General features: G+C 43.4%; 1 protein-coding gene across 1 annotated transcript in view; it reads right to left on the bottom strand.

The window, feature by feature from the left end:
• MCM6 (minichromosome maintenance complex component 6) overlaps window positions 1-10145 on the bottom strand; it is a 34057-nt gene that overhangs the window by 9953 nt on the left and 13959 nt on the right. Inside the window, exons 5-13 of the mRNA XM_019522478.1 lie at window positions 8311-8476; window positions 8079-8224; window positions 6859-7009; window positions 5309-5450; window positions 4673-4814; window positions 4377-4484; window positions 3672-3827; window positions 2904-3032; window positions 2163-2324 (exon numbers count right to left, since the gene is read on the bottom strand). Coding sequence (XP_019378023.1) covers window positions 2163-2324; window positions 2904-3032; window positions 3672-3827; window positions 4377-4484; window positions 4673-4814; window positions 5309-5450; window positions 6859-7009; window positions 8079-8224; window positions 8311-8476 — 1302 coding nt within the window. The remainder of the gene's footprint in view (window positions 1-2162; window positions 2325-2903; window positions 3033-3671; window positions 3828-4376; window positions 4485-4672; window positions 4815-5308; window positions 5451-6858; window positions 7010-8078; window positions 8225-8310; window positions 8477-10145) is intronic.

Genomic DNA, 10145 nt, shown 5'->3' with positions numbered 1-10145 from the left:
GGTTTCAATCAACCAATACAACAGTGAAATGTGTGACAAGCAACAACATGCAAGAGTCTAATTTTTAATGAAAAAGTGTCTCCCCATTGGAGCTGGAAATCAGTTAATTAGAAATGTGTCCACTTACCTGATGGTGGATTATAAGATTTAAAAAAAATTAAATTTAATCAAAATGTAACCCTAGACATCATCTTTTTAACATAACCAGTAAACTCATGTGTCACATTTAGACATAGGACATAATGGGTGCCTCTACATGAGATGCTTTATTCCAGAGCTGGCTAATTAGCTTCACAGTAAAGCATCACCATTTACACGTGCAGAACTATTAGGAAGGCTTAGGTTGGATATTAGGAAAAACTCTCACTAGGTGGGTGGTGAAGCACTGGAACAGTTACCAAGAGAGGTGGTGGAATCCCCATCCTTGGAGGCTTTTAAGATACTATCCTACAGCAGAGTTATTTACTCTCCTGCAACTCACTCCCACTGGCTAGCCCTGCACTGTAGCACCCTTGTGCCCCAGCCAGTCCCTCTCCAACATGCTGAGGCAGGCTGGAGCAGCCCTGGGCTGGCAGGCTGACCCGCAGGGCCCCCTATTAGCTGAGGCTGCTCCACCCCAGCTGGACATGCCAGAGTGCTATGAACAATGCCAGAGTTTATTGCAACAAATTAATTTAATGTGTAGATGCAACCAACATGTCAAAAAGAGGCTGAAGTCTTTTTCACGTGCTGAAGCAGCTGGATTTTTAGGTAAGGAACAGATGAACAAAGTCAATGCTACTTTATTAAGCCTATCCCACACAAGACACCAGTTTTGGTAGAGCTGAACAAGGGCACAAATACAATCATGCTTAGTGGGCTCAGCTCCTCTTCAGTACCTCCAAATGCATGTGCATGCTCTGCTGGTCTCCCTACGCTTTTGTGCTGTCCCAGGGAGCTGTGCTACCCTACTGGACCTAGACAATAGACATATAGTGCAGATTGTGCGGCTCTTCCCAACCTGACCAATCCTTTTCTTCCTGGAATGCTTCGATAAGCAGTCGGTTAACACTGCTGACATTTAGGACGTGACTGTGGGTTCTCCTTTTGAACTGACTGATCTGAGAGAGCCACAATACACTTTTCCATAGTAAAGACAAACCCTTGAAGTACTACTGTATTGCTAGGATTATGAACACCAGATGAGGCAGGTAACACTTCACCTAACCAAGACATGATCAAGTCCATCTCCTCAATTATACTACCTAGTGACTTACATTATCACTACCAGACCCCAAATCCCAAACTTTAACTGCATGTTTTGGGCTCCCAACTACAGAAAGGATGTGGACAAATTGGAGAGTCCAGCACACAGCAATGAAAATGGTCAGAGGACTGGGGCACATGACTTCTGAGCAGAGGCTGAGGAAACTGGGCTTACTTAGCCTGGGGAAGAGAAGACTGAGGGGGGGATCATAGAGCAGCATTCACCTACATGAAGAGAAGGGTGCTTCTCAAGACAATAGAGCTAGTCTACCGCCACTGAGAACAGTCAAGAAGGAACAACGGTTTGAAGTTGCAGCAAGTGAAGTTTAGGTTAGATATTAGGAAAAACTCTTGCTAGGAGAGTAGTAAAATACTGAAACAGGCTACCCAGAAAGGTTACAGAATCTCTATCCATGAAGGTTTTCAAAACCTGGGTAGACAAAGCCTTGGATGGAATGATATATTTGGGGATAGTCCTGCTATGAGCAAGGGGTTGGATTAGATGACTTCCTGAGGGCCCTTCCAACAGTAATTTTCTATGATTCTATGTGTATATGTTTTAGTGATCTAAAACAGGGATGTCAAATATACAGCCCACAGGCTGGATACTAGAGGTGCACCAATACATTGATCCATATTGCATCAGCATTGATAAAAAGGGCACCACTGTCCATGGATCCTGGACTAGACCTACACCATCCCACTATGGTGCATGCTGAATTGGTGCTGTACCGTGCAGAAGGAGCGTGGGGCTGGTCTGGTATGTTGTAGACAGTGTGCAGGGGCCAGTCTCGGACGCAGACTGGATCAGTCTGCGGGCATGATGCTGCCAGAAGATTAGGCCAGTGCCACTCAGTTGGCCTATGGGGTCTGATGAGTTTGACATCCCTGATGTTAAAAACAAAAAACTATGTTACCTCATCACAGCAGTGCATTCGTGCCATAGCTTCAGACAGTCGAATCATGCTTTCCAGTTGTCTCACAGTGATTCTCCAGGATGATTTTGTGACACCAGAGCCATCACGCTGACGTAGTCGTTTATACTGCTCAACTATGAAGTCCTCGGACTCTTTAGAAATCTGTTTGACGTAACATATAAACGTCTTTCAGGACAGACTGACAGAAGTATACTGAAAACTTCAGTGTATCCACCTAAAGCCAATTTTAAGATTGGAACTTAATTGGAACAAAGTTCCAAAATTCTGTGTTCAAAGCCATTTTTCCCCATGTGGAGTAGTTTACCATGCAGAGAGAACTGAAAGGTTGTTTTTTCTTAATAAAAGAAAAAAAATTCTCAAACAACTGCTTTTATCAAGCAGAAAGGAAGAATGTTGATAAATCAGGCAGTGTTTGAAGCAAGGATGTACTAGAGACATGAATTAACCATGAAGCTACTCTTCCATTCCTCTTAGAAGATTTTTGTACAGAGACTGAAGTTCTTAAACTCCCTGACTATTGCACAGTACCAACTGTGCTGCCTGAGACTCTACACTGTATAAGAAAATCCATGCTTCTGGATCACAGGTGAAATAATCTGCTATATGGCAGGATCAGTTTATGGAGCTTCTCTTCATCTGTGCAAGAGATGATGATGCAGATTAACTTGGCATTTTTAGGCCTGTCTGTATTGTATGGCAAGATATGAAAACTCAAGTTACCTTTGGTTTAAACTGTCTTGCAAAAAGCAGATACCTTCTGATGTCATCTAATGAATAGACACGATCAACAGATTCTTCAATTCGCGAATGCAGATCCACTATGCGTCTGGCAATGGCATAATCCGTAACCTAAGGAGTCACTCTCAGTTAGAGGATTCTTAACCATTAGGTTATCAGAACCCTAACACACAATGAAAGGACATTACTTCTTCCCTTCCTCCTACCACATTTACACTCTTCATGGCACAGCCTTTCCTGAAGCACAACTGTATGTCACGATACACAGGACCAAGTATCAAAAACTTAATGAAAAAAGGGAATGGAAAGAAGCTGTATTAATGAAAAAAAAAATCTAGCCTTGTATCATGAATTTTGAAACTTATGCAGATAAAGTTCCAAGTTCAGCTAAAACTTTATTGTTGAATTTTTTTCCTTCATCTTAGCCTAGATACACTGTCCCCTGATTCCATCTCAGTTTCAGAGACAGCCTTAGGGAAGGAGTGGAAAGAAAAGTGTTGAACCAACTCCCACTCTACATCTCAATGTGTGTGTACTTAAGGCAAATATCACATGGGCTGATGGCAGTTTTGTCTTCTCTGACCAGCCATTTAAAAAATGATACAGGCTGTCATTTTACAGATCAAATTATTACTGGAAAAATCCAAAAATCAATATCCTCTCATTCAATTCAGTAGAATTTGTACATATTTATATCTGAAAGAAAATCAGATATAAGCATCTACAGATAGGTACTGGCCTTGTAATTACCTCATTACATTCATCCACAAGAATGAAGAAAAGATCAAATCTGGACATGATGGGAGCTGATAAGTTTATGTTCTGTTTCAGAGACTTCGATCTGTCGTAACGTCCACCAACTGGATTTGCTGCAGCCAAAATGGAGGTCCTGGCATTCAGAGTCGCCTGACAATGTGGGAAAGATACAAGTTAGAAAACACCACTTGTCAGGGGCATTTGCGAAAGAAGCCCAACAAATGAAAGCTTTTTTTCCAAGCTGTCAGTGCAGAATTTAGCCATCTGTCCAATACTGCAGTCCCTATACTAAACATAGCCAGGACTTTGTAACACTCCTACTGATTTAGAGTCAGCTAAGAAAAAACAGCTCATAAAAGCAACAGAAATTAAGCCAGAACTGGGCTAAGAGTTGATTAATGGCACACTGCACTGACATACTGCTCATATTGAAGGAGTTGACATTTTAACAGCTACCAAGCTGGGATCTCAAATATTGCAGCTGGCACTTTGCAAGCACCATGTGTTCACAATACACCATGGTTAGGTTTTTTCAGTTCTATAAGTGGGAGAAACTAAGGCCCAAAAAGGTAAAGTGACTTCCCAAGTCAGCAATGGAGCTTAGCACAGATCTGACACAATACAGCACTAAGTGGACAGTAGTTACGCATGTACAAGGATCTCCCACGGTATAATGATTGAAAGAATTCCTTGAGTTACCTTAACACCTGCTTTAGTTATAGATATAGTCTGCTGCTCCATTGCTTCATGAATGGCAACCTGATCCCGCAAATCCATTTTGTCAAATTCATCAATGCAACAAACCCCCTATAAAACAGAAGGAAACACAGATAAGGTAACTGCCTAGCTTTAACTAGTTTTGCAGTAACTGTACTATTGAAGTCAAAATATTTGCAAAACTGTTTAAAGTAAATTAAAAAAAAAAAAAATCACAGAAAGGAAGACTGCAGCTTGCTATATTTTCATCAGTCTTAATATTTAGTTCCTGGACTTACATTATCTGCCAACATCAGTGCTCCTGCTTCAATGACAAACTCATGAGACTCCTCATCTTTCACTACAGCAGCTGTCAGACCAGCAGCACTGGAGGCTTTCCCACTGGTGTATACAGCACGGGGACTAAACTCTTCCACGTGCCTGTTGGTAAGAGGTACCAATAAGTGATTAACCTGCACAAAATATCTTCTCTAAAGTGATGCAAGAGATGCAGATATGAGAACTTCTATACTGTGATGCCTTTGACTTCTTACGCCAATGTAAGACTGATTACTTCCTTTAAGAAAAAGAAAATGGAAGCGATAAAATCAAGTAATGTCTAATTTACAGCAGAACCTCACTAGTTTCTGCTGTAATCTATACTCAAATGTTCAAGAACTTCAAGTGCTAGACAGACAATAAACCTATAAAAAAAATGAAGTGCTGTGGCTACAGTAACTATTCCAACTTTACAGATGGAATGAAAAGATACAGAGATATTAAGTAAGATGCTAAGTCAATATAGACATCGCAGGAAAATATACTGCTTAACAACATGCATTTGGTATATTACAACTTTCTTTCCCAGAAGACATTCTTAGCTGTAAGTTATTCTTGGACACACTGAAGCGCTGAGGATGAAAAGAGACGCTTACTTGAGAAACTGACTTTTGGCCGTACTTGGATCACCAACAATGCAGACATTGATGTCTCCACGCAATGAAGTACCTTCTGCGGTCGTCTTAGGGACTCCTCCAAAAAGCATGAGCAGAACTCCTCGTTTCACTTCATCGTTACCTGGCCCCACAAAGAGACAAGTTAATAGAGCAGACGTGTGCAAAAATACAGCTCACGGGCTGGATCCAGCCTGAGGAGGGACTTTGACCAGCCTGCAGCGGGTCCCTCAGTCTTGCTTGGCCCAGGCACCATCCAGCCTGTGGTGCAAGTCCCAAGCATGCAGCGGGGCTGGAGTGGCTCTTTCTGGTAGCCACCCCCAGCCCTAGCCCCGTGGAGACCTGTGTGCACAGGCCTGGTGCCGGTCCACCCCACCAGCACTACCTGTGGGCCACCCAGTGGGGCAGTGGTCGCAGCAAAGGAGCCACAGGGCAGCCCAGGCACGGGCTCTGAGTGGCCACAGCAAGAAGGGCCTGGCAGCAGCAAGGGCGTAATGACTGTTCTTCCTCCGTGCCATGCCCAGAAACAGCTTCTGCCCAGCCACCACCACTCATCATGGGCAGGCCTGTCCAGAGCAGGCCGGTGCTTTGCACATGGGTCCCGGGCTGGTCTGCAGCTGGTTTGCTATGGCTGGGGCAGGCTGAGGCCAGGAACAGGGCTGTGCACCTGAGTCCTCGCTGTTCTGCTCCAGGCTGGGGCCAGGGCTGTGTGCTCAGCTGCTGCTAGCCACTGGTGACAGTGGCAGGGAGGAGCCAAAGGTCTGGTGGGCTCCAAGTTTGGTGAGCTGTTGTAGGGGAAGGAGGGATGCTGACCAGCTTGCAACTATCCAAAACTGCCTACGTGGCACCTGGGTCCAAATAACTAACCACCCCTGTAATAGAGGGTCATAAAGCAGCTTTGGGTTGTTTCACTTTTTGCAGGTAAAACAAACAAGCCATTTTGCTCAATAGAAGTTTAGGATGCTTTTGTAAGCATCTTCTCAGAAATGATATTGAAGCATTTACTGCTCTTGTCCATGCTTGCTGCTCTATGAGAGACAGAGTGACCAACAAGGAAGCAGAATTCTAGCGCGCCTTGTTGGCCGAGAATATCTGAATAAAATCTTTAGCTTTTTCCAAAAAGTCAGTATCTGCAATGAAACAGAAAGCAATTGTTCTGAGCCAACAATGGCAAAACTGGCTAATAGCAGAGAACAACTGCAGCATGAAAAATATTTTAACCAATACAGAACTATGATACTTTAAGTCTTAGTTGTTAAATGTTCTATGAGCCTTTTTACCAGGCAAAGTTTACAACCAGCTGCTAAGTTGTAGGGTTTACTGAACATTTAACAAACAGGTCTCCACGCACTCAAAATTACTCTCTCATCCATTTAAGTTTTAACATTAGAAGTAGTCAGATGAAAAATACCGCCATCTTGCAGAGCACTATGAACACCGGATATGTGGATGTAAGATAGTTACATAGTCACAGTAGCTAATACGGTTAATAATGCAATCAGTTCACCCTGCCAGGCCAGGTGAACTCTTACCGTGTATAGTAGGGAAGAGGCTGGTACAGAGATTGTGGTAAAGGTTTTTATCTTGGCTCATTTCAAACACCTTTTCCCATTCCTTTACAGACATTTGGTTTTTAATGCTCTCTGCAGTCTGTTCCTCATCTCGAAGTTCTTTTCCCCCAAACTAAACAAAGATTAAAAACTAGAGAGTGAGTGAATGAACGACAAATGCAAAACATGGCAATTACAGAAAGAGAACACTGAAAGCCTGAGCTCATATAAATTTGATTTTGCAAAAGCCACAGAAGGGTTCTGTTCAAAGTGACCCACTGAAAGCTCTACAGAATACAGGTATTTAATAGGGAAACTAGTCCACATTACTAGGAACAAGAGGCTCAGAACAAGAAGTTTTATGCCTTACTTTCCATGACAAAAGGTACATTTTTACTAATACTACCCTATTCTGTAGCATTCCTCCTGCTTTCCTTGCTGCAGACAAAAAAAAAAGTCCACTGCAAGGAGAACTTGTTTAACCCCTTAACTCTTAAGGCTGTACAGTGTACATCTTAAGGCTGTACAAGCAGAACTGTAAATTTAGCAACAGAGAATTCAGCAGTGAAAGGGATTAAAAAGTCCAAGCTAAATGGCTGTCCTTTCCATACCCTGTTGAAGTTAATTGCCAATAAAAGGCACATCAGTAAATGTGAAAGAAAACAGCACTTTAGCCTCCAGCAAATTTAAGAAAGATTCAAATACCATGTCTTGGCCAACTGTCAAGCTGCAAGTGAAATTATAGGCTGGAATTGATCATACCCTGCTAAAAATCCATCCCTAGCTAATTTTTAAAAAGGTTAATTATTTGTACTGTGAAAGCACTCAAGGTCCATAAAGAAAAAGACAAAAGAACTAAAGTAAAAGTGCAAAGCTCTTTTCTTTCCTTTCATGTTTAAACTGACTTTCTGAAACCCAGGAGAAGGGGGGGGGGGAAGAGATGTACACACAAATGGAAGGACATGGGCCATTTAATAACTTGTTATAAAGATCTAAAAGTGAGATTGTCACATTTATGATGATTCCATAAGAAAGGACATGGAAGGGGATGAACTTACTACCATAAAAACAGAAAAGGATCATTAACAGTAGCTACAGGTCACATCCAGAGTAAAACGGAAAGCAGATATAAACTAATGCCTCACATTCACTGTGAGTAAACAAGGAAGATCATTTAAGGCTATTTTTCCTCCAAGACTCACCCGTGGATTTGTGGGAGCAACATAACATGCTAGGAAGACTAGCTTATACGACAGCTCTCTGACTCCAAGGGCACGAAGTCCTCGGACTCCTTCAGTTTCATAACCTTCTTTACCACTGACACGGGAACCAGTCTCTGCACGCACACCTATTGTTAGAAAAAGAGTTGTAGTTGAGTCTCGAGAGTTGGTAGGCAGGACAAACTAGAAGTGCAATTCTCGGAGAGCAACACACCTGGAACGGAGAGCTGAGACACATCAGGCACCACAATTAGTGATCCTGTGAAGTCGCACTTATCACCAGCCTGAGCAGACTCTACTGCTTCAGCACGCAAGATCACTTCAACACTGCGAGGAATGCTTCCCCGAGGCAGCTCGGCCTGTGTCTCTTGAATGCGAACCTACAGAGAAAGAGAACGTAGTAACACTCTGCTGAAAAAATGACAACCTTTTCGGAATGGCTAAGAATAGATTTTTAAACATCTAATGCACAGAGACATTTGTGTACCGGAAACATCAATGTTAAGCAGTTTCATTTTAAAATTTTAAAAAAAGTTCCCATTCAAAATTTCCCACAAGAGCAGAGAATGAAGAATACTGGTGAGCAAAGCAGCTATAAACAGTGTAAAGGAGCATCATCAAAGTTCCTCTAAGGGCTAGAGGAAACATCCTATCACAAGGGACTTAAAAGAGTCTAACCTGACTTATCAAACAGAATACTGAGAGGGGACTTGACTACAAGTAAGTTCTGAGTGAGAAAATACCACTAAAGAGCTCTCTAATCTGGCAGGCACAGTCATGGTAACAGGTGGACGCTGAAGCCAAATAGATTCAAATTAGAAATATGGTGCAAATATTTAGCAGTGACAGTGGTTAGCTACTGGAACAGACTCCAAAGGAAAATTAAGGATATTTTTTGATACTTTCAAATCAATAGGATGTGGCCAGCCTGGAGAGGGTTCAGAGGAGGGCCACCCGCTTGGTGAGAGGGCAGCAGGACAGGCCTATGAGGAGAGACTGAGGGACCTGAACCTGTTCAGCTTCAGCAAGAGGAGGCTGAGGGGAGACCTGGTGGCTGCCTACAAACTCATCAGGGGAGATCAACAGCAAATAGGTAGAGCCCTTTTCTCCCCAGCACCACCTGGGGTGACGAGGAACAATGGTAATAAGCTGATGAAGAATAGGCAAGGGGCGGAGCCAGAGAAGCTGCACGGGCTGTCCCCAGCTCGTCCAGTCAGGCGCAGCACCGCATTGTGCAGCCCTCGAGGCAGTGGCAGCAGGACCCAGCTCACTAAGCCTGGCCCCACGGGGGTAAGCAGCTCCCCTCCCCTTGCTGTTGGCTGGGGCCCGCAGGCCGGCCCTGCCTGCCGCGGCTCGGCACTCGGTGGCAGTGGCTCCACTCCGGGCTGGATAAAATGGCTTGGCGGGCTGCATGTTGGACAAGCCTGGGCTAGATGATCTGTTCAAGTCCCTCCTGACCCTCACTACTATGAAACTATGAATATAAAGGTGCCTTTCTGGAAGATGTGCTTTAGTCAAGCAGGTGTTTGAGCTCAGTATGCAGGTAAGTGGGTCAAATACAGTGTTCTGTAATATATATAGTCAGGCAAGATTAATTCAAGTTCATTTTTGATCCTTAAACCTTTGAATCTAATCAAAGAGAAGACATTTTTCAGGAACAAACAGTTTTCCTCAGCTTACTCTCAAGCTGGGAATTCTCAGTACTTCAGTGGGGAAGGAGAGAGAATTTCCAAGAATGCAGAGAAAGAGCAACGAAGCATATTCATAACACGGTAATAACAAAAATGTTAGATCACTTTGAGAACGAGATATATGGCCCATGGAGCCCTATTGTCTGGCCTGTAGAGCTGCTTGTGGGTTTTGGACAGGCCCTGCACATAACATGCAGCATGTGCCAACCTCAGTGCCTGAGGCCGGTCTATCTTAAATTTAAGTTATTTTTGAAGTTAAGACTATTTTACATTACAAATATGTTTGAAGGAAGGAAAGGAAGGAGGGAGGGAGGGGGCAGTGTCCTGCATGGGCGACTGCTGCCACTTTAGTTGGGGG

The sequence above is a fragment of the Gavialis gangeticus genome, unplaced genomic scaffold, assembly GCF_001723915.1.
Source record: "Gavialis gangeticus isolate Ggan-Ray unplaced genomic scaffold, GavGan_comp1, whole genome shotgun sequence".
NCBI lineage: Eukaryota > Metazoa > Chordata > Crocodylia > Gavialidae > Gavialis > Gavialis gangeticus.
The sequence above is the reverse complement of the archived record's forward strand: the minus strand, read 5'-3'. Positions and strand labels throughout refer to the sequence as shown.